This window comes from Spodoptera frugiperda, chromosome 19 (genome assembly GCF_023101765.2).
Source record: "Spodoptera frugiperda isolate SF20-4 chromosome 19, AGI-APGP_CSIRO_Sfru_2.0, whole genome shotgun sequence".
In the NCBI taxonomy this organism is placed as follows: Eukaryota; Metazoa; Arthropoda; class Insecta; order Lepidoptera; family Noctuidae; genus Spodoptera; species Spodoptera frugiperda.
Genome location: NC_064230.1, coordinates 3,686,033 through 3,712,061, shown reverse-complemented (window position 1 = coordinate 3,712,061; position 26,029 = coordinate 3,686,033). Strand labels below are relative to the sequence as shown.

General features: G+C 38.5%; 1 protein-coding gene across 10 annotated transcripts in view; it reads left to right on the top strand.

Moving 5' to 3' along the window:
* LOC118280830 (uncharacterized) overlaps positions 1-25,806 on the top strand; it is a 28,256-nt gene extending 2,450 nt beyond the window's left edge. For 3 of the 10 annotated variants that reach the window (XM_050700986.1, XM_050700985.1, XM_050700987.1), the window contains exons 2-5: positions 5,345-5,561; positions 19,217-19,357; positions 23,125-23,295; positions 24,014-25,806. In XM_050700986.1, the coding sequence (XP_050556943.1) occupies positions 5,414-5,561; positions 19,217-19,357; positions 23,125-23,295; positions 24,014-24,087 (534 nt within the window). In that variant the 5' untranslated portion in view covers positions 5,345-5,413 and the 3' untranslated portion in view covers positions 24,088-25,806. Of the gene's footprint in view, positions 1-2,839; positions 3,072-3,522; positions 3,702-5,344; positions 5,562-19,216; positions 19,358-23,124; positions 23,296-24,013 lie in introns of those variants that run through there. The other 7 variants (XM_050700980.1, XM_050700982.1, XM_050700983.1 and 4 more) reach the window with 4 other exon arrangements.
* Positions 25,807-26,029: the final 223 nt, after the last annotated feature.

Genomic DNA, 26,029 nt, shown 5'->3' with positions numbered 1-26,029 from the left:
TAATAACTACACATACATATTTTTCTTGATATCTTCACAAAATATTACAAGTGATTTTATGATTAACTAGTTACTTTCGCGCGGTTTATCCCGCTCTGTCTCGGTTCCTATTTAAAAAATAGGAGGTTATTGGCTATAACCTATCCGGTTGCTCGATAAATGGACTATTCGACACAAAAAAGTTAAATCGGATTAGTAGTTTCAGAGGTTAGTTACGTGCAAACATATGAACAAACTTTTCAGCTTTATATAATAAAAAAATAAAAGATCTCATATCTTTTGCTTGATTTATTTGCGCCGGCCAATCAGTACCCTTAGTACGAGTTTGCTTTACGTTTAAAGTAATCAAAACGAAAACGTAGCGCTCTGATTAGTTGGTTCATTCGCAACGGCCAATTAGAACGCTGAATGTGCTCTTATTTCGATTACTTTAAACGTAAAGCAAACTTGTACTAAGGGTGATCTTAAAAAAAAGGAAAAATATGTGTGTAGTTATTACAATGTACATAAACTTACTTAAACGTATTCTTTTTCTAACAAAATAGTTGTAATTAATCCTTAGGAGGTTTGATTAATGTATATTATATAATAGTAGGTATATTATGAGTACGGCGGCAAGTGCTGTTCTAAAACGTTTGAATACAGGTGTAAAGAAGCAATATATGTATACTTAAAGATTCACTAATTGATCAAACTTCCTAAGTAATGATAACATATTGATAACCAGACCGTTCATGTAAATAATCTAAATATAATGTTATAAGGATAAAATTTATACTGATTTGATATTTAATATCAAATCAGTAACACAACGCAGAACGCAGCGTGCGATATGCGTTGATCGCGCAATGACTAGCGTTCTAAATGTTTAAATACGTTTTACGGTCGACCGAAGTGTATCCACAGCCTACAGAACATAACATGAAATGTAAGTGTGGGAGAGCCATGCTTCGGCACTGCTGGGCCGGCTCGACCGGAGTGATACCACCGCCGAGCAGAAAACCGACGTGAAACAACGCTTGCGTTGTGTTTCGTTGTGTGAGTAAGGTTACCAGAGGCCCAATCAGCCCCCTTACCAATCTTCCTAATACCCGATTTAAATTCCTGACCCCAAAAGCCAGCAACGGACTTGTAACGCCTGGTGTTTCAAGTGTCCATGGGCGGCGGCGATTGCTTACCATCAGGTGATCCGCCTGCCTGTTTACCGGCTTATACCATAAAAAGAAGCATCGTTCCAAGCCAGTAAATTGTTTGTCATTTAAATTTAAACTTTAAATCGTATATCGTATGATATATTTTATAACGTCAATACAAAAAAAGCCGAAGGCGCGTGATGAAAATGTCAAATCACCATTCTGAGTTCTTACAACGCAAGTCATTGTAATCAACGCAGCGTTTAATACGAAAACTATGTAATTAGATTCAAAAAGTGCTTAAAAAATCTAGATTTACATTTTACGGTCTGGTCATTAACCTTTCCAATATTAAACTTAAAAAAAAACCTTTAATAACTACAAAAATACTTTATAATATCTTCAAAACACCTTCATCATTTTTTCTATTAAATTCGGCCATATTTAAAATTTTGACAGCTCAACGTTATAAATCAAAAATGGCGTCGGTACTTGGTACTACGTATTTATATTTATTTATTACGCAAAATATCGTGGAGTTAATTAAGGTAGTTATGCAAATAGGTCTCGCCGTAATAGACTAGAAAACCTAGGGCCTAATAATATTCTTTTGAAATGGTAATAGGTGTTTTAGATTACGAAATATTCACTATTTTTACAATGATTAATGTGTTTAGATCATGAAGGAAATATAAAGAGGAGATGTCATAACTGGATTTCCCTTTAACATAACGCGTGACACTTTACGGGGAGCGCGGGACGTTACAAACCACGCCCCTCTCTATGTCCCATCTAGCGGTCCCATACTACACACACGTTGCCAATTGTCCACATTCTAATGTTTTTGTGACGGGGCAGACGAGAGAAAGAATCTCCTCACGCCTCAGCCGTCGCGAGAGTCACTCTAGGTGTCGAGGATCGTTGGACGATCTCCGGCTACCGTAAGTGCGGATCTGCAGACGGCGAGCAAGGGTAGCTCGCCATCCGCAGACCAGGGGACCTACTCTAATTCAAAGAACGAACGAAAAAACTTCGCAGATTGCATACTACAATTCTATTTATTGCGAACTTTCGTGACCAAAAATGAACGAATGAAATGAAGATGAATAAATATGTTTTGATATGAAATTAAAAATAAAACGTTATTTCAAGTAATTCTAGTAGTAAATCAATAAAACCTACGGCCGAGGATTAAACGAAACTTCACATTTGAGAACCGGAGTAGCTCAACAGAGCCGTACAGCGCGTCGCAATCCCCGTCATTATTTACCTGACGGACTAAATAGATTTTTAATTTTAATACCCCGTCATCATTCCTATTGTAGGAAAGATTTTTTATAAATTCTTGGTTGTAGCTGTCAGAATTATTTTGTAAATTGTTCTCATTCAATCGTATCATTATTTCATTCATCATTTGTTTTCAAGTAGACAATATTGGCATTCATTTTGATTAATAATAATTGGTAGTCTTCATAGTTGAATGTGTTGGATAGCTTTCTTGGAATTATTTTATTATTTAAAAAGAAATTATCTTAAGTTGTGTTTAAGTAGCTATCTATGTAACTATGTAGTTAAGAAATTAGATTTGAAAAAATAAAGTAATTAAAAAAAACTGTCCAACATATAAAAATTTTCCACAAAAACTTTTTCAAATTAAAAAGAATCAAATCGCAATTCCAAATTCGATTCACCATACCATAAACAAGGACATAAAACGTAACCATACACGTACCTTACTCATCAAAATTTCCCTAGACGTAAACTGTTGCGTTTCAAAAACGGAAATGTTTGGAATTTTTGAGATGTGCCGGAAGCAAGTTGCCGCTATCATTCTGCCGCTTGTGTTGGCATCTCTGACGGGATACTCCTCGGAAGCACTTAGCACATTCGGAGTATCGAACACCAAGGCGCCGTCAGCGGCCCCCACGCCACCTCCCGGTAAATATATTTTTTTTATATAATGGGACATACCACTATGCACAATACATCCACGGATTGGATTTTAGTTAAACCCACTTGAACACATTTAAAAAACATCTTTTTTCAAACAAAATCCCACATTTTTCTACACATTTGTGTGTCATGTCTTTGAGTGTTAGACGCACGACGTTACTATTTTAATAATTACAGGTATGGAGGATATTATTGTCCCATTATATGAAAAAAAATGTTTGCCCATGCACGCAGGCGATTTAGACACTGAAGGCGGAATAACCAACGAGCTATACAGGTTTATTACAATATAAAATGCTTTATATTTGAAACGAAGTGTAAAATAACGTCGGAAACTCTAAACATACTGTATATATTGTACATACAGCCACTACTTACTTACACAATCTACTTTTTTCTCTTTTGACATTTCCAAATTCAAAATTGACATTGACATTGACAGTTCATTTTTTCAGAGTCGTTAAAAAATTATAATGTGGCAAAGGAAATCTTGTATAATGCCTATTATTGTGTTTTTATGGTTAATTGGACAATGTTTCGGTGCGTTTAGTCCAGTTTTTGGCGTTATTAAAACCGAATCGCCATTAAAGACACCATCGCCTACACCGCCGTCGGGTAAGACATTTTGTTTTATATAATGGGACCCTCCATTTTGTTTTTTTTTTCTTTTATTTTTCTAAACTAAACAACTTGTACAGACTAAAGCTTATTTAAATCGAAATTGATGTATATTTCTTTAATAACATTTTGTTTTACATTAGAACTTAAAACGGGATATTTGCCATGTTTATTAGTTTTTGTGAGTTTCCGATATTTATCAGTAAGCTTAGTATGAGTTTGCTTTACGTTTAAAGTAATCGCAAAAAGAACCAAAAGCAAACTCATACTAAGATTACTGTTTATCCGTGATCATGGCGCTTGCAACAGTGCCGAAATATCGGAAACTCACAGACATAAATAAACATGGTAAATATCCCGTCTCAAGTTCTAATGACCATATCAGTTTAAAAACTTATATTTTATTTTATCGATTGCTTGTAAATATTTGCGTTATCTAAGTATAGATTCTTTTAAATCTATATTTTATGTAATAAGCATTTGTGAAAAAGGTACGTTTGTTTATATATATTGGTACATACATTTAATTGGTTAATTTTGCTTTCTATGTGAAATAGATGTTTGATATTAATAGTATATTAGTATATTATTTTGTCTCATTATATAAATTATTTTGGTAGCGGCGGATACAAGACTTATAAGTTAAAACATTCGGACTTCAACAATTTTACACGATATTCCACTGAATTTGTAAAATTACAGTTAAAAACGGGTTAATTATTATGTTATCGGCTTCCTCACGTAACTGTTTGATGAGGAACTCGACTAGTTTCACGACATACAGCGCTATGCTGTGTGTGGAATGCTGTTCATGAATCCGAGCCTCTAGCATGGCTTGAAACTAGTCGAGTTCCTCGTCAAACAGTTACGTGAGGAAGCCGATAACATAATAATTAATTTAGTATGTCTCCCGAAAGTTATAATAAAAACGGGTTCTTTTCAAATACTTCTATATTTATTAGATTACTATTTAGTGGGTTATCGTGTAATAAATAAACACATTTCACAAAAAAAAAACATTAGAAAAAAACACAAAATTCCTCTCATTACCGAGCTTCAAATTAATTACAAATACTACTATTTTAGCCTTCATGACATTGTATATTTCTCTAGAAAATAAATCAATTACAACGTCATCGTAATTGCGTTTCAAAAAAAGTTATTTTGTTATACATTTTAATGGCAATGAAACTTTCACGGTCATGTTACATGTACCAACATAACAAAAAGATGAAAGGGACTGCCTTTCATATAAAATGCTCGGTAATACAGAGGAATGACACAAAACAACACAATAGTGCCTTTTATTGAACAGAAAACAAACATTATGTTTATTTGGGCTGACTTGCAAATCTATTAGCGGTTACGCTCAAAACAAACACAGCTTTACAACACATTTTTATATACATACCAGCAGACGAAGCTACTCCAAATTACCTAATTTCTTCAATAGATTTTCATCTTCAATCCTTTTGTTATAGAATTGAAAATCTAATGAAGATATTTTACATTACCGTAGCTTGATGACCAAACGTCTGTACAACGACAAATCACAAACTGTCAAAAACGAATTGGCGCCAAAATTTGACGTTTGATATTCCATAGACAATTTATACTTACTTTTATTTTTTGACATATAGTTCAGGTATATTGTTAACAAACCTATTTTGTTGCAATAACTATCTCAGAGAGGTAGAAAAGTGTTTAAAATGTGGCACAAAAGGCATGCTTTAGCCATTGTGCCTGTTATCATAGTCGGTTGGCTAAACATACAGTGTACTGAGGGGTTTGGCATCTCATCCTTTGGGAAGGCTAATACAGATCCACCGAAGCCTGCAACGACATCTGCCGCACCCGGTAAGAACTTTACTTACATACATAATCATACATACAGACAAAACAAGCTTCCATACAATCACACACACAAACATTACGCCTGCTGTCTTAGGCTGTTAATAAAAAAAAATAGCTTAGCTGTCATATTTTTAGGTTATTTTATCTGTGGTGTTGCATGTATTGACAGATGTCAGTGATAAAACATTTGAAGATATGACGCCAACAAATACAAATTAATATTATACAATTTACCACTTGGAGTAAATTCAGGTAGGTAATTTATGAATACCTGGCAAATGTAACAGATAACAAATACCTAATTAATACCACCGACTTCGTCTTGACAACATAAAATACTGTCACTTTTTGACACAGACACTTTTTAAACTTATACACAAGTTAAAGTTTTAGAATTTTAGTTATGAAATATTTCTAGTTAATTCGTACAAAAAACTATCGAAACAGTACTATCAAAGGATATGCGATTTGATCACATACCTATAATAAAATGTCATTATAAACCATTTTGGAAAACAATCCAATAAAAATCCAATTTCGTCATATCCAAGTATTTAAAAAAATATTTTCATAGTAGTTCTGGTAATAGGTAATGTAGAAATATATCTATAGGTAGAATAGATTAGATTTTGTAGTTAAAGACCAATTGGCAATTAATAATAGACTCACGAAGTAGTTATTAAAAAGAAAGAAAGAAATTCAAAAACTATTTCAACAAACAAAACAATAGTGAGATGCCTTTATGTTTAATATTTACGGCTTAAATATAATACGTACTTAGATTGTCAAGACGTATCTAATGATAGATAATAGAATTAATTAAATCGGTCTAACTGCCGCACTCAGAGACATTTAATGATCACTTAAACTATTCCTTAGTAACGATTTTGTATCGAAAACAATTGCTAAGGACTGGGTTAAGTAGCCATTAAATGACTCTGAGTACGGTGGTAAGGGTTGGTTCATATCTGACGGAACATGCGTCGCGTATCATCGGTCGCGTAACGCCAGAACAGACAAATGTATAGAAAAACAATTGACCGTTCACTCTCAACCGATGATACGTCAGTACGACCGATGATACGCTCGACGTATTTTACGTCAGATATGAACTGACGATAAAACGTATGATGATTCTGAAAATATAAAAAAAAAATGGTACAAAAATTCTTTATATTAAAATATATTTGTCTTAGAATTTCTTCATTAAGAAAAAACCGCCAAAATTGTTTTCAACAGACAATAAATAACGCGCCATCTTGTCTGACCACAGACTAAACACGACATAAAATAATTCGTTCGAAATTACCATTTAAAAAATCCGTGGTATACATTTCACAATGCGGTATTGTCGAGTGTCTACTAAGGCGATCTTCGCCTTAATTTTGATTGGCTGGATGAGCCGGCCAATCAGATGCGTTGACAGCGTTTGGCAAGAGCATTACTGTTGGACCTACGGTAGCTCCTACGCCGGTTCCACGTAAGTTTATGAAGAGAGTTGCTGTCATACTGAACTTAGAAAAATATAGACATACATACATACATACACGCCTTTAATCCCCGAAGGGGTAGGCAGAGGTGCACATCATGCCACGTAATGTGTACACCCTATAGAGTTTTAAAAACATAGAGTTTTTTTTAAAAGAGGGTCCTTGAATTCTCTTTACCGCATCCATTTTTTTAAGTCAGGGTATACCCTTGAAACCTTCTATTAAAAGTAAGCGTCCACAAGCCCGCATCGCACGCAACGGATTTTAGTTTGTCTTGTATAGAAACTCATACAACTGCGTCCACTGATCCGCATCGTACGGACGCAGTCAATCCGTCCGATGCGTGCGATGCGTACGATACGGACCATGCGGACCTGGGCAAACTTACCATAAGTCTGAATAATATTATGCTGAAAACGGCATCAAGAATCGGTTTAGCCAAAACATACATACATACAGGTCAAACTGAGAACCTCCTTTTTTTTGAAGTCGGTTAAAAATGTTAAGATAGTATGACAGCAACTCTCTTCAATTGTCTTTTAATATTTCCATTGCATGTATTTTCATGTAGCTTTAAAACATTAGAACCTTTTTTCATTTAATAGTTTTAAGTAGAAATGTACTTAGTTTTAGTGCTTGTGGTCTTGTGTGCAATTATTAAGAAGAATTGTGGAGAATTTTAATGAATATATGTTGTAATTATTTCCAAATATTTTTAAATACAACTCTTTATACGAAATCTCTTAGTAAAATGATAGTTTTCTTTTTTTAATGATAAATTGAGAATGCACTTTGTGGCGTCTTAAAATTAGCTAGCCAATTTTTAATTAAATGTCTGTCATGTAGATTATTTTATAATATTAGGCACGTATTTTTTATTTTCATACCCCGTCAAATAAGCTATTAACCATGCAAAGGGTAGCCATGTTAAATATTAAATGTCAAAAAATACAACATGGCGGTTTGGCGCCAAAATCACAAATACACCTGATTATATAATTTTATATTTGTACCTTAATAAAAACAAACAACACAGTAATAATCACTAAAAGTAATTAAATCATTTATATTATAACGTGACTAGTATAAAATTAGGGATGAAATTGAAACATGTATTTGTTAAAATTCTCCATTAAAAAGTTGTATGGCACGTATGAAACGACACATGAAAACGTAAGTATGTAGCTACGATTATTTATTACATTATAAACTGTATTTTTATTAGTATAAGGTTTCAAATTGTATGTTTCATACATTGAAATATGTGGGTACAAGAAAGCATTAATATAGAATTTAAATCTAAGTATTCTTGCCTCCTGAATAGATGATATTTAAGCGGTAATCGAAAGAGCGAATAGAAAAGTAAATAAATAGGTTTGACATTCCACTAATTATGTCAAAACTTGACATTAGTCGAATTCCACAAATTGTAGTTCCGAGTCTGGGTGTGATGTGTATGCGAAATTATAGGTTTGTAAACGCACCCACGACATGGGAGAAAATACAATTGTGGGGTAACGTTTTAAAAATATATTATTTTGAACTTTATTAGCCTTTACATACATTACTATGTAGATCAAGATTAGCATTGAGTCAGAGTAGAAAATTAGCTGAAAAAGTATAATCTCAGGAATTTTGGTTTGACTATTAGATTTTGTCGAACTCGTTTGACCCGCATCTTCGCTAGTAACTCCAAAAAAAATAGTAGCCCATATCGCCTCCCAACTTTCTAACTATCTCCAGATATAAAAATTATACCGTACCGTAAAATTACTCTGTTATGATATTGTGACGTGAAAACGACAAGCACATAAATATATGAATGCAAAAATAGCTTAACAAACGTTCTATGGTATATGTTATCGGAGCTGAGGATTACCTAGCTGGTTTACCGGGGCTCCGACTTGAAAAACTGGAGAAAGAACGGGGTGGTTTTCAGTCAGTATGAGTCTGACACTCCCTCTCGCCTCGCCAAAGGCAAGAAAAGTCATTGGATGTTAAGCCCCCTCAAAAAAATGGTATCTCTTAATCCTAATGTGGTTAACAGCTCTAATAAAATGAATAAACCAAACATAACTAAATAAAAATGTGTCTATGTTAAAATATTACCCAATATCGTTATAACCTCGCCTCAAATTACATCGAGTCTTAACAAAACTAACTGACAATATAGTTATCGTATACGACAACCCTTTACATCGACATAATCTAAACACACAACTTTGATGGGACATATTTTGACAGTAACCAAACATAAAATAACTGCGTCACGTTATGTCGAATCGTTCCATAACTATTGTATTCAAAATTGGAACTGTCAACTTTGACAAATGATCGGATGACGTTTATGACCGTTATTTACCGCGCTACCAACCTTCAAATAATAAATTATTAACGTGTAAATTGACATGTTAGTGATTGATATATGTCGTGGTGGGTCGGTGGTTTAAGACGCGAGCTTCTTATGCTTCAGAGTGGGGCTTCGAAACTTACCAACGGCAAGTACCAATGTGACTTTTTCCGAGTTATGTGTACTTTCTAAGATTACTTAGACACCACTAACAAAAAAATGTCGTGAGGAAACCTGCACTTATAAATTTTTAATTATAAGTTTGAAATTGCCAACCTGCATTGAGCAAGCGTGGTGATTAATGCTCTAACTCATAACCTTCTCCGTGTGATAAGAAGTCTTTGGTCAGGTGGCCACTTATAGGCTGTTGATGATGATTGAAATTGACATGAGGTAGTAAAATTGTTATTGTTACCTGATAGGTTGGTTAGATGGACATAGTCTAGCTACTGATTAAGAGGTCTTACTCTTACTCTTACATCTAAGTTACTAGTTACATTTTAGATCCTATACTCTACCCTAATCCACGGGAAATGGCATTACACCGTCCCATTTATATACAGTCCGGCCTGCTCGCAATCACGCCCAGGATACTAATATGAACACCTTTTGCGTATTGTTGCATAAAAACAGAGTTTAGGATCCCGTCAGAGTTTTATAAAGGCCATCGTTTTGCTAAGGTTTCATGTAGAAATATGATAACTGATAACCATACAACAGCCTATAAGTGTTCACTACTGACCAAAGCCCTCTTTTCACACGGAGAAGATGTAAACATTAACCACCACGCTTGCTCAATACTAGCAATTTCAAACCTAAAATCAAAAATTATAAGCCTAGGTTTCCTTACGACGTTTTCCTTCACCGTTTGTCAGTGGTATCTAAATAATCTTAGAAAGTACATATAACTCGGAAAAAGTCACATTGGTACTTGCCGTTGGTAGGTTTCGAACCCTCACGCATGAGAAGCGGGCGTCTTATAACGATAAAAATATCAGAAACATGTAGGAAGTTTTTATAGGTCCTGTACCATACGGTACCATAGCATAACTAAAGACAAAGATACAATATAAAGTATTTGGTTATGAATCTTATTTGAATATACATGTTCAGTGCTTACGCATTGGTATCTAGGTTTATAGTTTGTGGGTCTTTGGTAGGCTTAGTGCTTTAGGTTTTTATTGTTCTGAGCTATGGTTTAAGTGGATATAACGGTATTTATGTCTCCTGTAATCCTCGAAGGCGTAGGCAGTCCATTATAATTATGGTATACCATTGTAAACGTAACTTTTCACCAGTTATTTTATGAAAACCACGTAGTAGGTGAGCCTATAGGCCATACACCGATTTTAATAAGACTTCCAGGCAATATTGAGAAAAATTGTTGTTCCGGGTCTGGGTGTGATCGGAATATCGGTAAAATCCCAACACTTGTGGAAGGAGGTTCACTCCAAATATGACCTTCTTTTTCTTTTTTTGAGGGGGAAAATCATTCTGTGTCTTCTGTCACGCTGTGCGTGGCGAGAAGTATCAGACTCTTACTAACTAAAACTCGTTCCTACTCCTGCTTTTCGAGACGGAGCCTCTCTAACCCGCTACGCAATCCGCAGCTCCGGGTAAATAAGACCGTATATTATGAAAATTAGAGTTTATTTTCAAAAAAACATTTTACCCCGATCCTTTTCCAATCAGATTAAAACGTGTCGGCCCTAACCCAGTTGAGGAAAGGTCAAGACGAAATATAAAACATTCTGTTTATGTGTATAAAGTAGCACGTTGCGTGTCTACTGTAATAATACTACGCAATCCTATCCGCATTGTGGCTACGAGCTACGAGCTACGCGCTACGCCGTAGTAGTGATGTAGCAACTTCGTAGCCAGTGTGTAATTTCGCTAATGTCAAACAGCAGCTCATGTAAAGAGATTGTCCAGTCAACTGATGGTAGCGGTGACTGTCCAGGCGACACACGTACTTAGGTATCGTCATGAGCTAATGTTCACATGTAAACAGCAGCTCATGTAAAGAGATTGTCCAGTCAACTGATGGTAGCGGTGACTGTCCAGGCGACACACGTACTTAGGTATCGTCATGAGCTAATGTTCACATGTAAACAGCAGCTCATGTAAAGAGATTGTCCAGTCAACTGATGGTAGCGGTGACTGTCCAGGCGACACACGTACTTAGGTATCGTCATGAGCTAATGTTTACATGTAAACAGCAGCTCATGTAAAGAGATTGTCCAGTCAACTGATGGTAGCGGTGACTGTCCAGGCGATTTGTACTTAGGTATCGTCATGAGCTAATGTTCACATGTAAACAGCAGCTCATGTAAAGAGATTGTCCAATCAACTGATGGTAGCGGTGACTGTCCAGGCGACACACGTACATATACTTAGGTATCGTCATGAGCTAATGCTCCTTTCTAGCAATAAAAAAGGATCCTATCACCCAAGTCCACTCATACCCTGTCTGTATACCAAATTTCATCAAAATCCGTTCAGTAGTTTCAGCGTGATTGACGGACAAACATCCAAACAAACAAACTTTCACATTTATAATATTAGTGCGATTTATTTTTTTTACTCTAAAGTATAATTGTGAAAAAGCACGAAACTTGCATAGGTACCTATAATCTGATGGAATTATGTTAATGTTACGTTTTTTTAAAACCTGACATAAACTATGTAGAATTATGCAGATATAGTAAATTGTCTGCTTTAAAACAGAAAAAGTAGACATTCAGTACTTGGCCATGATATAAAACAGTTTATTTTTATTTATTTCATGTTTGTTACCTATTATACCGTGATTACTCACAGAAAACTGGTGTGAAACAACCTTCACGTTGTGTTTCACCGAGTGAGTGAGGGTACCGGAGGCCCACCATCCCCCCTACGTAATGGCGCAGTTCAACTCAATTCGATTACCCCAGGAGGGTACCAGCTACACTGGAGAATCCCTCTCTGGACGTCCATACTCAGAGTTCAACCACCCTGAGCGTGGACGTCTAGGCCGCCCCACATCGTACTCTGGGGGGGGCAAAACTGCGCGCATTACAGCTCGAGGCAAGAGCAAAATAACTTCGGCACCCCCTGCCACGCTGAATGTGGACTTCTGCAACATCAGGGGAATCCATTCCAACCTTAACGCTGTCCACTACCATCTTGAGACAGCAAAGCCCGCCTTGCTCTTTTTAACTGAGACGCAGATATCGTCTCCGTTGGACACATCGTACCTCACCTACCCTGGGTATGGACTGGAGCATTCCTTCTTGCCTAGGGCCGGGGTATGCGTGTACATTAGAGACGATATCAGCTTTCGTCGCCTCAGAAATCTTGAAGGTAGGGACCTCTCCATCTTATGGCTGCGTGTAGATAACGACGACCACCCCCGTGTCTATGCGTGCCTATACAGGTCCCATAGTGGTGATAGCGAGACTGACCGACTCATGGAACACATCCAGACGGCTGTAGACTCTGTACAAGGGCAGATACCCTCTGCAGAAGTCGTTCTACTTGGCGATTTTAACGCCCACCACGCCGACTGGCTTGGTTCTAGTAGAACTGACCACGCGGGGAGATCTGTCCACGACCTAGCCCTTGCTTCTGGCCTGACACAGCTGGTTACCGCGCCTACGCGCATCCCAGATGTGGAAGACCAGAGGCCTTCACTGTTGGACCTTCTGCTGACCTCTCACCCGGACGGCTACAGTGTGTCCGTTGTTGCTCCCCTAGGCTCATCGGACCATTGTCTCGTCCGGAGCTCTGTATCTTGGACGCGCTCGCCGCGTCTAGAAGATGCACGTCTTCGCCGCGTATGGCACTATAGGTCGGCAGACTGGGATGGGATGCGGTCCTTTTTTGCATCCTATCCTTGGAGACAGGTTTGCTTCTTGCAGGATGATCCCAACGCCGCTGCCGATTCTGTCGCCGATGTGGTGCTACAGGGGATGGAGCTGTTCGTCCCATCCTCTCTGGTCCCTGTCGGTGGCAGGTATCGGCCCTGGTTTGATTCGTCTTCCAGAAAGGCCTCACGCAGGAAGCGTGAAGCCTATCGAGCCTGGGCCGATGCGGTGGTGGCACGGGATGTAAATACCAGCACTTTTAAAAAGGAGTATAACTTTGCCTCCAAGTCCTTCAAAAGAGTTATTGCAGGGGCTAAGTCTCAGTACATCGGTAGAATTGGCGAGAAGCTTGAACGCCTTCCTTCGGGAACTCGTGCGTTCTGGTCGCTCGCCAAAGCTATCGAAGGCAATTTCTGCAGGCCGTCATTTCCACCTCTGCACATGGGGGGGGATTCGTTGGCTCATGGCGCAAGGGATAAAGCCCAACTTTTGGGTAAAATCTTTGCGTCCAACTCGACACTGGATGACGGGGGGCGTGGGCCGCCTGCCGTGCCGTGGTGTGGGTGGCATATGCCAGATATCCGATTCCACCAGCGTTCGGTACGTTTGGCGCTCCTGTCCCTTGATGTCCAAAAGTCGAGTGGGCCCGACGGGATTCCACCCCTTGTGTTAAAGATGTGCGCTCCGGAGTTGGCACCAGTTTTAACACGTCTTTTTCGGCTCTCTTACTTTTTAGGCGTAGTACCGAAATCCTGGAAGACGGCCTTGGTCCACCCGATCCCTAAAAAAGGCGATCGAACAAATCCGTCCAACTACAGACCGATAGCCATAACTTCCCTCTTCTCGAAAATAATGGAGTCCATTATTAACTGCCAGCTCTTGCGGTACCTAGAGGATCACCAACTACTCAATGACCGACAATACGGTTTTCGTAAAGGTCGGTCGGCTGGGGATCTTCTGGTTTACCTGACACACCGTTGGGCACAGGCGATCGAGTCTAAGGGGGAAGCGTTGGCAGTGAGCTTGGACGTGGCGAAAGCCTTCGACCGGGTTTGGCATAAAGCGCTTCTTTCGAAGCTTCCTTCCTATGGGCTTCCCGAGAAATTGTGCGAATGGGTCTCCTGCTTCCTTACAGACAGAAGCATTAAGGTCGTTGTCGACGGGGAATGCTCCGACTCTCTGTCTGTGAACGCAGGTGTCCCTCAAGGCTGCGTGCTATCACCTACCCTGTTCCTCATCCATATCAATGATATGTTGCAAATCAGCGGCATTCATTGTTATGCGGATGACAGTACAGGTGATGCCTATTATACCGGCCGCGCTAACATTTCTCGGGAAAACGTCATCGAAAGCCGAAACAGACTTGTGTCAGAAATCGAGACTTCTTTGCAGAGAATCTCAGATTGGGGTGAACTTAATCTGGTCCAGTTTAACCCTACTAAGACACAGGTCTGCGTGTTTACCGCTAAGAAACTACCGTTGGTCGTCTCACCTCAGTTTCAAAGTACCCCTCTGACTGCCTCAGCCGGTATTGGAATACTTGGCATCAACATTTCGAGCGACGTCCAGTTCCGTGGTCATCTGGAGGATAAGGCTAAATTAGCCTCGAAAAAGCTTGGTGTGCTCAACAGATCGAGGCAGTATTTCACTCCAGCCCATCGCCTGCTTCTATATAAGGCGCAAGTTCGGCCCCATATGGAATACTGCTCTCATCTTTGGGCGGGGGCACCCCAGTACCAGCTTCATCCTCTGGACCGCGTTCAGCGGCGTGCGGTTCGGATTGTTGAGTGTCAGGAAGTTTCAAACCGACTTGACACTTTGGCAATGCGTAGAGATGTAGCTTCATTGTGCATTTTCTATCGCTTATACCACGGGGAGTGCTCTGAGGAATTGTTTGGTCTTATTCCTGCCGCTTCTTTTCGCCATCGACCCACACGACAGCATTTCCATCCCCACCATATAGATGGTTGGCAGGCCACAACTGTGCGCTTCTCGCGCAACTTTCTGCCTCGCACAGCAAAACTGTGGAATGAGCTGTCGTCGGCGGTATTTCCGAACCGATACGACCTTCAAACCTTCAAGAAAAGAGCATACTCCTTTTTAAAAAACAAAGGCCGGCAACGCACCTGTGACTCCTCTGGTGTTGCGGGTGTCCATGGGCGGCGCTGATCGCTTACCATCAGGTGACTCGTTTGCTCGTTTGCCTCCTACTCCATAAAAAAAAAAAAAAAAAAAAAAAAAGATTATGAAAATAAGGATTTTTTCGAAAATATATTATCATTAACTAGTATCTGCTAGCGAAATCCCCCGCGTTCTCGTGTGATAAAAATGCATATGTGTTAATCCAGACCATAATCAAAGCCATATCAGAATATTATAATTATAATATAAAATATATAGCTAGTATTTGTGCCAAATTTTATTCCCATCCCTTCAGCCGTTTTGACGCGATTGAGTAACAAATATAATTTATACAACTATACGAATATGGTAGATAACTATTTTTTATTATAATGACCGTCTTATAGATTATTTAAAAATATTACATACATACATAACTTCACGCCTGTCGCCCATGCCCATGGGGGTAGGCAGAGACAATGGAATGCCAATTGCTACGATTCTTTATAAAAATAGATTATTATATTATTTAAAAATATTAGACAGGTATTTTTTATATTCAACGGTATATAAAAATACGTGTCTAATATTTTTTTGTTAGATAACTGACGGACTAAATAGATTTTTAATTTTCATACCCCGTCATCAACCGTCTATTACTACGTATTGTGATCGTTCTTGACACTCCTAGCCCAGACCCACCATTTACGATTTAACTGTGCAGTTTTATAGTAATATCTAGCCCAGTGCTCTTGACCCACAAGCAAGCTCGGTAACAGTTCTAATTTTACCTCTATTCCAACAAAATGCCCTCCACAGGTAATATATTCCAACCTAGTTCCGCTACTTGGTAATAGATGGCGTTGTGTGATAGCTATCGGAAGCGTTTCGGTTCTACACGTAGATCCACTCTATCTTGATCCCGCGATAAGCCTAGTTGAAACAGTACTTGGAGGTCAGCGTAAATTGGATTGGAGTGGCCACCGTTTCAACTGATTTGAAATTTTAATCAAGAATTCGAGTTTCGTTGTGGAATGTACTTTAAAACGATAGTGTTAAGAGTTAATTTCGTGTTTATAGCAGTATAAATGCTTCGTAATCAATGTTTGTTGAAAAGATCTTAATTTGTAATTTGCAATAATCAACCCTCTTTTTATGGCCACTAAGTACAATGTTGAATGAAGCATGCTTCCGACGAAAACTTGCGTTGTGTTTTGTTGTGTGAGTGAGGTTACCGGAGGCCCAATTACCCCCCTTTCCAATTTTCCCAATCCCCAATTCCCCAACAACCCTTAAATTCATAACCCCCAAAAGGCTGGCAACGCACTTGTAACGCCTCTAGTGTTTCGGGTGTAGTCTACTCGTTTAAACCGGCTTATACCATAAAAAATAATGATGAGATTTGGAACAAGGGTAGATTATGTTGTGGAATAACACATAGGCTACTTTTATCCCACGGGAATGTAGGCGAAGCCACTGGCAGAAGCTAATATGTGATATATGGCCAGCTCTCTTTTATGCCTTATGACTTAAGTTATTCTGTCTCCTGCATTAAAATTCACCAAGGGAAGTGAAAACTATCGTTTTCTTTTCTTCAATAACAATATCAGCTTCTGATTTACTTCGATGCGGGATCCAAGACTGTTACTTTCAAAACATTATTTTTGTTCAAGAGTTTATACTCCCGAGAGGGTCCCATTTCCATCAAGTCAGGATCTGATGATGGAATCCTAAGAAAACTGAGGGGATCTTTCGAATATTAAAGAAGCGAGTAATGCTTCTATTATGTTTTTCAATAAAGATTTATAAACACTACCTACAATAATTAATTTACTAAGAGTCTGGAGTCGACCTGATGATGGAGTTCATTGACAATCGAAGGTTTTTAAAGGTTTACAGTAACTACCTTATGTTTGGTTTTATTTTTTTCATAGGTAAATTATTATCCTCAAACTAGCACAGGTAATTTCCTAACATTATATGAACATACACATTCAAGGTCGCACAAAAAGCAATATAATATACGAGACTGTCCTACCAACGAATATTTATGGAGCCTCTACTAACCTTTATGTTAGACATCGTATAATAATACGACTGCTACATTTGCATATCTTGGCACGCCATGGCTTGGCTTGGCGACAATGTTGGCTACCAACATTTATGTACCTACCAATATATTTATATTAGGCTTATATGGGACTGAAGTAAAACCGCAGTGGTTATTACGCAAATAAATACATAGTACAGTGAAAATCGTGATTTACATCACCAAGCCTTTGGATGCTTTTCCACCAGAGATGTGCTGTGTAGCTATGCTGCAAAGATGTAATAGCTAAGCTGTGAAACTATGTGACCATTTCCACTGATACTAAGCTATGTAGCCGTGCGAGTAAGATGTGCTATGACGACGCGCCGCTTCAATCTGCGAGGAAGATGCGCAGTTCGAATATGCGATATATCGATAATAGGGAAGCCATCCATAACACGCATCTTTCCATTTAAAAAACATAGCTTAGCTGAGTCCGTTTCCACTAGTGCTAAGCTATGTGTTCCAATGAATATGATTGGTGGAAGCCAAACGCATCCACAGCAACGCAGCATAGCACATCTCTGGTGGAAAATCTCGCTAAAAATCCCATCATTTTATAGGATGAAAATTAATGACTTTCTTTCACGTCACAACGGAGTACTTGATATGATTTTTATGTCTGGAGGTAGTTAGGAGACTGGAGAGCGATATAGGCTACTATTTAACATTGTGAGTTATTGATACTGCGTAGCTACGGCATTAGCGCTACGCAAACATCGCGTAGATATTTCGTAGTCCCATCAGTGTAAAGTTCCTCAAAGAGCCATCAGACCACCACAGATGGGGCCCAATGCCTGATCAGGAGCTGCGGACTACCTAGCGGGTTTACCGGGGCTCCGGTTCGAAAAGCAGGAGTAGGAACGGGGTGGTTTTTAGTCAGTAAGAGTCTGACACTCCCTCTCGTCTCGCCCAAGGCGAGAGAAGTCATTGGATGATTTTCCCCTCTCAAAAAAAAAACAGTGTAGAGTTGACATTGCGTAGCTGCGACGTAGTCACTGCATAGTTCGGGGCTACGTAGATATTTTGTTACTACGGCGTAGTATATAGGCATTATGTAAACATAACATAGCCACTTGGGTGCTGCGTAGCGTAGATATAGGTATTGAAGTCACTTAGGTACGCGTAGACATTACGTAGCTACGGCGTAGCTGCTACGCCGACATTGCGTAGAATTTGTGTAATCATACTTTTTTTTTCGTTTAGATTATGTAATTACATCGTATGTTAGTAAAGTGGAATGGAAGTTACAATGTAGGTTATAATGTAGAATAGAGAACACTGTAAAATAGTATTGTTAATTAGACAATTAATTGCAAGTTTATCAAATAGCTTTGATGCCCAGTCTTAATCAAATACTTATGGAGTCCCTTAATAGTTGTAGTCCCTTATGTAATCACCCGGAGCTGCGGACTACCTAGCGGGTTAACGGAGCTCTGTCTCGAAAAGCAGGAGTAGGAACGGGGTGGTTTTTAGTCAGTAAGAGTCTGACACTCCCTCTCGTCTCGCCCAAGGCAGGAGATGAATTTCCCCGCTTAAAAACGTCCCTTAAGTTCTTGTTAAAGGCAAATCCTCCGCTAACGTCGGTCACCGGTGACCACCACGGCGTTCAATCTGGGGCCTTAGTCTGCTATTACAATTGTGTCAGAATGGTCGATCATTGAGCAGTGCAAGAGGGACGGAGCTATACAACCTACATAGCTCCGTCCCTCTTGCACTAAAATGATGAGCTGGAGTCTTAATACCTCTTTGCACCGTTGCAGCCCGACCATGTTCACGGCAGGCGGAGTGCGCGGGGATCAGCAGCAGTTCTTGCGTGCGCACCCACTACGATCCGGTCACCAGATGCCTCTGTGGGGACAACCAGCCCCCTGTCAATGGACAGTGTGACTCGCAGACTAAAGGTAAGTTTTTTTACGACCTACGATATGATATTAATTATGTATAAAATGTTATCGGCTTACTCACTGCGGACTACTGTCGAGTAGCAGTGCGACAATCGCCGCGTCGTGTGTCGCGTAATGCTGCTCATGAATATGAGCCTCTAGCATGGCTTGAAACTAGTCGAGTTCCTCGTCAAACAAATACGTGAGTAAGCCGATAACATAATAATTAATTTACTATGTCTCACGAAAGTTACAATAAAATCATATTAACCAGTATTTTTTTTTTCATTTGTTATTCAGTTTTATTACAGTTTGAAAGTGTTACAGTTTAGCTCGCCAAACTTCTCAGTTTGATGGCGAGAATCGCTCGTATTATTATCTACACAAACTTAACATACTCATCACTCATACAAGAACTTATGATTCTACGATTTATGATTCTAAATGAGCTGACGGATCACCTGATGATAAGCTATCGCCGTCGCCCATGGACATCTGAAACACTAGAGGCGTTAGAAGTGCGTTGCCGGACTTTTGGGGGTTAGGAATTTAATGGTTGTTGAGGGATTGGGAAGGCGGGGTAATTGGCCCTCTGGTAACCTCACTCACACAACGAAACACAACGCAAGCGTTGTTTCACGTCGGTTTTCTGTGCGGCCGTGGTCGGCTCCTACAGTGCCAAAGCGTGGCTCTCTTACACTTAAAGTTAAAACGAATTAGTAATCCTCCAGACAGACGTTATTAAGTGAGAAAGTTTGTACTGGTTATGAACAAACATCATTTGATATAATGTGTACTAATAGAATCCGCTACGGCTTTAATGGGAGGTAGTGTTGTGTTTGAAGATTACAATAGTGCAGAAATTTCGTTCCTCGGACCAGTTAATTCAATTTGAGAACATAAAGAAGTAATTCATAGCAATTGTTTTCATTGACAGAGCTTAGTGAAAGAGATATAGCTCTTAAGGTAAGCGTCACACTGCATCCGCATCGTACGGACTGCATCATCAAAGTCAAAGTCAAAGCATTTACATTTCAAGTTAAACCTAAATAGGCACTTTTGAAACGTGAATTGTCCGTCAGTCTGTCTGTAAGTGAAGGTAGGCGCTCGTTTAAGTGTAGCTTCGTTGGAGAAGAACGAGCAATGCCAACATGCGATGCGTACTAGAATACGTCGAACGTAATGCGTACGATGCGTGCGATGAGTACGATGCGGGCCTGTGGACGCTTACCTTAAATACGACCGATGTGTCGCTTCGTCAATGTGAACAATTGTTTTCATGCGACAGAGACAGTGAAACAGATAGCTCTTTCGTAACAAACTCATACGTAGATTTGTTTTGTATATTAATATACATTTGCGTTTTACCCTACTTAGTTAAAGAGTCAACCTTTCATGTTAACTAAGAATAAGTATTCGAAATATAATGAATTACGAATAGTAGCGAGCACAAAGTAGGTACTTTTAAATAGAGATTACATCTATAATTCGTGTTTCACACGAGAACTTGAGGAGCTCGGAGTGCTTAGCATTATACACGAAATGTTAATATTTTTAGGGGTCTTTAGTAAAGGTCTTTTAGTGTGGGAGAGCCACGCTCCGGCACGAATGGGCGGCTCGACCGGAGTGATACCATGGCCGGCTGAAAACCGACGTGAGTAATGCACGCGTTGTGTTTCGTTGTATGAGTGAGGTTACCGGAGGCCCAATCTCCCCCCCCAATCTTCCCAATCCCCAATCAAAAAAAACTCATATTTATTTATGTTGTCGTTGTGGTCCGGAGATTTAAGACGCTCACTTCTCATACAGCAAAGTTCCAATGTGACTTTTTCCGAGTTGTAATATGAACTTTTAGTAGAAAATCCGGCTGCAGATTTCTGTAGTTATTGAGTACAAGCTAAAATCCACATTTTTACTTTTATTTATGATCAGGACAATAAAAATCTACCAAGGTGCACATTAAAATGTGGCCGCTAGTATTGTTAATTTAATTAGATATTGTTAATTGATTCAAAATTCGTTAAGTAGTTTCAGTGTGATTAACGGACAAACATCCAAACAAAGAAACTTTCATAATGAAATGTTTTTTTTTATAAATAGGCTACAATTTATTTTACACTTTTACACGTCAAAAATTATAAAAAAATAAAATCTACTTGAGGTCGGCATTTCCTATCGGACTACTATGAGAAGAAATGCCGAAACAAACTTAGAAGTCCTAACTTAGAGTTCTTTAAAGTCCAGATAAATCAAGTCAAAATGTGAGAGAACCATGCAAGTTGATTCTGGAGTAGTCTTTTGAGGAAAGAACCACAACAGTATGAGCGGACCTGTTCAGATGGCAGCACGTATTAGTGTGATAATCTGGAATAGGTAATATATAGGTAACAAACAAGCTGCTTTTTACTCTAATAACGCTGGTGAAACCACGGGCAAACGCTAGTCACTTATAAATTATACTGATTGATTAGATGATTTAACTGCACGGTTGGCGCGGTGGCTGGGCAACTTGTAGCGGGTTCGACTCCCGCACGGAGCAACTCTTTGTGAGATCCACAAATCGTTGTCTCGGGTCTGAGTGTCATGTGTATGTGAACTTGTATGTTTGTAAACGCACCCACGACACAGGAGGAAATCCTAGTGTTGGGCAACGTTTTTTTTTTTAAAGAAAAAAGAAAGTAAAGATAAAGATATCTTTACCACGCAGAACCGCGGGTACCACATAGGATGTGCTTAACATTTTACTCTAAGGAACCCTTGAAACAAAACGTACTTGACCACATTTTTATAAATGGCTACTCTAACGACAGAGTGTCAAGGTTTATATTCCTTTGCAGTTGAGTTATAATTTAGGTTTAGATAAGAACTACTTACTTAATTTAGGTTTAGGTGTATATAAATACCTATTATGGAGGTTAAAAGCGGTCTTAGAGGTATTATTTAGTCGGTTCTAGTTATACCAAAGTATTCCATTATTTTATCCTTGAAGGAATTGCTAAAAATGTAGTTTAAGTGTGGGAGAGCCATGCTTCGGCACTGCTGGGTCGGCTCGACCGGAGTGATACCACGGCCGAGCAGAAAACCGACGTGAAATAACGCTTGCGTTGTGTTTCGTTGTATGAGCGTGGTTACCGGAAGCCCAATTACCCCTCTTCCCAATCACCGATTCTCCAACAACCCTTAAATTCCTAACCCCCAAAAGGTCGGCAACGCACTTGTAACGCCTCTGGTGTTTCGGGTTTCCATGGCCGGGCTGCTTACCATCAGGTGATCCATCTGCTTGTTTACAGACTCGTACCATAGTAGTAACCTAGTACCTACATACATGGAGATCAAACTGAGAACCTTCTTTTTTTAGAAGTCGGTTAATAAATACGAAAGTAACTCACATCTCTGTCTCTTCTTTACTCTTAAACCACTTTACCGATTTGAATAATTATTTTTGTGTTAGATAGTGAACTATAAAAATAAGTCAGGTTTTCCTTCCTGACGCTATAACTCGAGGACGCTCAAACCGATTTCCATGGTTTTACATTCGTTGGAAAGGTCTCTGGCTCCGTGAGGTTTATAGTAAAGACAATTTAGGAAAAATTCAAGAGACAAGCAGAAAACCTGGGAAAATCATTGGTGGCGAAACGGAGTTCGCTGGGTTTGCTAGTAGGCTATAAAACATCACCCTACGATCAATAAGAGCCGAACAAAGCTAGTAAAACCACGAGAGAGTAGCTGATTAAAAATAATATTGCCTAAATATCGTCTTTAACAACTACTTATTCCATCCCCAGCCCTGTACCACGTGTGTGCGAACAGCGACGAGTGCAACGACGGCCTGATCTGCGGCACCCCCAACATCACCGGCACCACGCCCCTCCACCTGCGGGTGCACCCCCCCTCCGAGAAGATCTGTCTATGCGATGCCGACTCCGGGTTCACAGAGAAGGAGCATGCTTGTAACGGTAATATAGCTCTAGCAATACAATACGTTTTTAATTTCAGTTTTAGTTTTAGGAGAAACGGAAAACCGCAATTCGAACTCGAAGTCGAGCTATATATTTTTTAGTTTTATTTGAAACCGAAAGCCGAAATTGTAGCTCGAAGTCGGGCTCTGAGTCAATACCTCTTGAGGATGTTCCGTGGAGGAGCGAAACATATGTCGAGTGGTTTGTTATGTGTCGTGTGCGTTTTTGTGTTGCACCTCGTGCTGAGTGAGCATTTAATTGCGGGAACCCTCCTACCTACCTACCTACCTACTCCACACTGCATGTAGGTAACTATGTGCAATCAACACACCGTGGGTGTCCTACTACAAATCACATCACACATCAACAGTTTAAAAGTGACCATAGCTTACCTAAGGCGTCTTCTCGCACGGTGAAGGTTGGAAAATTAATCACCCCGCTTACGCTTGATCAATGCGAGTTGGCGATTTCAAACTTATAATTAGAAATTATAAGCCCAGGTTTCCTCACGATGTTTTCCTTCACCAGTTGTCAGTGGTGTCTAAATAATCTTAGAAAGTACTGTATAACTCGGAAGAAGTCACATTGGTACTTGCCGTTGGTAGGTTCCGCACCCATGCATGGGAACCGGGCGTCTTCAGCTCTTATGTCACCCGCAGAAAGAGTAGGGTTTATAGGGATAATTATGTTTCTAATGTTACATTTCCTTTTCCAGATGCTGACATCCTCAAGACATCTTTGATAGCGATCTTCGTGGTCTCCTGCATGAGGAAGATCTTAGCTAATTAATTAATTATTTATTAATAATAATTTAATTTAATCACAAACTACTCATTAAAATAACATGGTTTGGTGACATTTCACGTTTTTTAAACACATTGGAAAACCCGAAATTTGAATAATGGGTTGTCATAATGGAAACCGATTCTGGAATGTCCATTCTGACATTGGAATTCTGGGTAAAATTGGAAAATCCGCCGCGGTATGCTGTTTTTTAAATTCCGTATTTTCCAATTGTAGAATTTATTTATAGGATTATTATTATAATAAATCACGGGTTTTTTAGATGTAATTTAAAATAAAATAAAAAAGAGATATATGTGAAATTAAATTTTACAATAAAATAGTAAAAATGCTAAATTATGATTGTTAATAATGTTTGCGATATTATTCATTAAAATTTATTTACACTCGAAAAATTCAGTACAAAGATTACACACTAACTTTAATAGCTTTTAAATAAAAAAATAAATTTAAAAAGTCGCTTAGATTTTAAATCAACAAAGTATAAAAAAACGTCCATTAAAATATAAGATTAATGTATAATAAAATAGGTTTAATAATAACAAAATATATAAATTAAGATTCATTTTAAAAATACTTTACATAACAATGCTTTTGTCATCATTAATTTGAATGGGGCTACTGTTTCTTGTTTTGCTCAACAGATGGTGCAGAGTACAAATAGTCCAATCACTGCTAAGTTAATAAGAATAAGAATATATTTTTTTTAGTGTTGATAAATCTTCGTTTGGTTACCAACCCGCTTACTATCAGAACGGCAAAGCGAAGATGTGGCCGAAGATGGAGCACACAGACTTAGAAAGTACCTATTCACTCTGACCTTGAAAATTATTGCATATTTCAATAAATCCTTAATTAGGCACTTATGAAACGTCAAATTAAATTGTCGTGAAGCTAGGTGCTCGTTCCAAAGTGTAGCTTCGAATAGAGAAGAACGAGCAAGAAAACTGCAGCTGATTCCCTATTGAATAAAGAACGAGATATTCACACTACCGCCATCTGTTGAATAATAAAAACAGTAGCTCGCATTAAATTACTCATTACATACTTACATGATATAACAATATTAATTAAAATATGTCTAACTAAATCTCATTAAGTTATTACTAAATTATAATACATATATGTATAAGGTGTTCTAAAAGTATCCGCCACGGCTTTAATGGAAGGTAGTGTTGTGTTTGAAGATTACAATAGTGAAGAAATTTCGTACCGCGGACCAGTTAATTCAATTTGAGAACAAAAAGAAGTTAAACAAACATTGACTCTACTCTGCATAAAGTGGTTCAAATACGCACTATTCGCAATCGGTAGCAATTGTTATCATTGACGAAGTGTCAGAGACAGTGAAAGAGATAGCACTTTCATAAGAAACGCACCCGCACATTCTTTTTGTATGAAAAAAGAACTCATAATCAATAATTTATATTTACTATTGTAATCTTCAAACACAATACTTCCTCCCATTAAAGCCGTGGCAGATACTTTGAGAACACCTTATATTTAAAATACATAATAAAATAGATCGAAATACACACTTAGAATAATGTGTTTGTTTCACAGTTAACACAATCATGCATTTCATTTTAAAAGTAGAAAATTTGTATAATTTTTAAGGAATCGTATTTGAAAATTGTAGATGCATTTTTAGAATACTAACTATTAAGTAAAAGTTTGCGAATTAATAAAGTGTTTAAAATATAATTTATGTTGTTTCTCTTTCATTTATTATAAAACCTTAAAGTATAAAATTAAAATAGTATTAAAAAGTATAAAAATACACCGCATTGCCGTAAGTTTAACACAACGCCATCTAGTGGTGCAAATTATACAGTTCTAACACATGTAGTTTCTCAAATGTAGCATAGATGTCGCGGCAGTTTAAAAGTTATGTTTTATGTAACTTAGAATTAATATGTTTATATTT